Below are 2,532 nucleotides of genomic sequence, written 5' to 3' on the forward strand. Positions count from 1 at the left end.
GGCGCTGGGACCCCACATGGGCATGGCCTCCGGGCAGCCCCACGTCCTGGCTGCCCCCCACGGCGTGCAGGTGGCCTTGGCACAGCCGCAGCAGAGCCAGCAGCAGGTGCTGGTGCAGAAGCCGATGGCCGGGGTGCAGCCGCCCGCCCTGGGCCTGAAGCCCCCCCAGCTCGTCATGCAGCAGCAGCTGGCCAACAGCTTCTTCCCAGACACGGGTAGGTGTTGCCTTGATCACCGACTGGGGTGGCTGGGTCGTCTCTTGTCTCTCAGAGGTGCTTTTGGCTCAGAGATGCAGGGTTGCGGCCTGGCCTGGGGGCTCACGGAGTCATCCCTGGGTGATTGCAGACTGGGATTAATTCCACCCCATCTCTTCTCGCAGACCTGGACAAGTTTGCTGCTGAGGACATCATGGACCCCATCGCCAAAGCCAAGATGGTGGCACTGAAGGGCATCAAGAAGGTGATGGCCCAGGGCAGCATTGGGGTGGCCCCGGGGATGAACAGGTAAGGGGCGCAGGGGGTGTGGGGCGGGCGGGACCCATTGCCTGCATCTCATCCCCTTGTCTGATCCCCTTTCTCTCTGTGTCTCCCCAAAGGCAACAGGTATCCCTGCTGGCCCAGCGGCTCTCGGGAGGCCCGGCTGCCTCAGAGATGCAGAACCACATGCTGGCAGGGAGCGGGCAGGTGAGCGGGGTGCAGTGGGGCGATGCCCTCAGGGCTGCCTGGCTCAGTGCCGGAGTCCCTGCTGGGTTGGAGCTGTGTAAGCCAGCAGCTTTGTTGTCCCCTGGCTAACCGGGGGCTGTGGGGAGGGAATAGGGGCATGGAGGAGGGGGCACAGCACTCACGTCCTTCTCTGTTCCAGGAACGGAGCGGCACTGACCCAGCCCAGGCTCGCCCCAACCCTCCCACCTTTGCTCAAGGTGTCATCAGTGAGTACTGAGGGGGGGAGCGGGGGGTCAGGGTCTCATCCTGCCCCCATGGGCTGAGCTGAGCCGGGGTCCGGAGCTGGGACCCTGCTGAGCTGAGCCCCCTCCCGCCCCCCACAGACGAGGCCGACCAGCGGCAGTACGAGGAGTGGCTCTTCCACACCCAGCAGCTCCTGCAGATGCAGCTGAAGGTTCTGGAGGAGCAGATCGGCGCGCACCGCAAGTCTCGCAAAGCGCTGTGTGCCAAGCAGCGCACAGCCAAGAAGGCCGGCCGAGAGTTCCCCGAGGCCGATGCGGAGAAGCTGAAGCTGGTGACGGAGCAGCAGAGCAAGATCCAGAAGCAGCTGGACCAGGTAGGGGGACTCTGAGGGTGGGCGCGTGTCCTGAGCGGGCTGTGACCCGGTGCTCACACCGCGCCGCCTGCCCCCCTCTCCGCAGGTGAGGAAGCAGCAGAAGGAGCACACCAACCTGATGGCCGAGTACCGCAACAAGCAGCAGCAGCACCAGCACCAAGCCTCGGCCGTCATGGCCCTGAGCCCCTCGCAGAGCCCCCGCCTCGTCTCCAAGCTCCCCGGGCAGCTCCTCTCGGCGCACGGCATCCAGCAGCCTGCGGGGGCTGCGGTGGGGGCCCAAGGGCTCGGCCAGCAGCCGGGGCAGCCAGGGGGGCTGCGGCTGCCCCAGGGCGGTGTGTCCATGGCCGTGCAGCAGGGGCTGTCCTTCATGGGCCAGCAGGCAGTGGGGAACGCTCCGGTGCCCGGCTCCTCCAATGCTTTCTTCTCTGGGAACCCCGCGCTCCGTGGGCTGACCGCAGACGGCCGTCTGATGCAGGAGAGGCAGCTGCAGAGGATGCAGCTGGCCCAGAAACTGCAGCAGCAGCAGCAGCAGAGCATGCTGGGGCAGGTGTCACTGCAGCAGCAGCAGCAAGGTGTCATGGGCCAGGCGTCGATGCAGCAGCAGGGTGTCATGGGGCAGGTGTCGATGCAGCAGCAGGGCGTTATGGGCCAGGCGTCGATGCAGCAAGCGGGGGTGATGGGCCAGGCTTCGATGCAGCAGCAGGGTGTTATGGCACAGACGTCGATGCAGCAACAGGGCATGATGGGACAAGCACCCATGCAGCAGCAACAGCAAGGCATCATGGCGCAGACGATGCAGCAGCCCGGTGTCATGGGACAAGCACCCATGCAGCAGCAAGGTGTCATGGGACAAGCAGCAATGCAGCAGCCAGGCGTTTTGGCGCAGAGCTCGATGCAGCAACAGGGTGTGATGGCACAGACCTCCATGCAGCAGCCTGGCATGATGGCACAGACACCGATGCAGCAGCCTGGTGTTATGGGACAAGCCTCGATGCAGCAGCAAGGGCTCATGGCCCAGACGTCGATGCAGCAGCCCGGCGTTATGGCGCAGACCTCGATGCAGCAAGCAGGGGTCATGGGACAAGGCTCCATGCAGCAGCAGCAGGGCGTCATGGCGCAGACCTCAATGCAGCAGCCGGGCGTCATGGGACAAGGCTCCATGCAACCAGCAGCCATGGTAGGGCAGCCCAGCTTGCTGGGGCAGCAGCAGCAGCCAGCAGCCACCCCACAACCAGGGGCCGTGGGGCAGCCCAT

The 2,532-nt window shown here is 65.6% G+C and overlaps 1 protein-coding gene across 1 annotated transcript in view; it reads left to right on the forward strand.

Moving 5' to 3' along the window:
* The window catches only part of LOC104915798 (histone-lysine N-methyltransferase 2D-like), a gene marked incomplete at its 3' end in the record, with an annotated part of 9,952 nt that extends 7,426 nt beyond the window's left edge, over window positions 1-2,526 (forward strand). Inside the window, 6 exon segments of the mRNA XM_031557542.1 lie at window positions 1-215; window positions 380-503; window positions 596-683; window positions 862-928; window positions 1,046-1,278; window positions 1,364-2,526. The exon segment at window positions 1-215 is cut by the window's left edge and continues 133 nt beyond it. Coding sequence (XP_031413402.1) covers window positions 1-215; window positions 380-503; window positions 596-683; window positions 862-928; window positions 1,046-1,278; window positions 1,364-2,526 — 1,890 coding nt within the window.
* Window positions 2,527-2,532: the final 6 nt, after the last annotated feature.

This window comes from Meleagris gallopavo, unplaced genomic scaffold (genome assembly GCF_000146605.3).
Source record: "Meleagris gallopavo isolate NT-WF06-2002-E0010 breed Aviagen turkey brand Nicholas breeding stock unplaced genomic scaffold, Turkey_5.1 ChrUn_random_7180001852207, whole genome shotgun sequence".
NCBI classification, from domain to species: domain Eukaryota; kingdom Metazoa; phylum Chordata; class Aves; order Galliformes; family Phasianidae; genus Meleagris; species Meleagris gallopavo.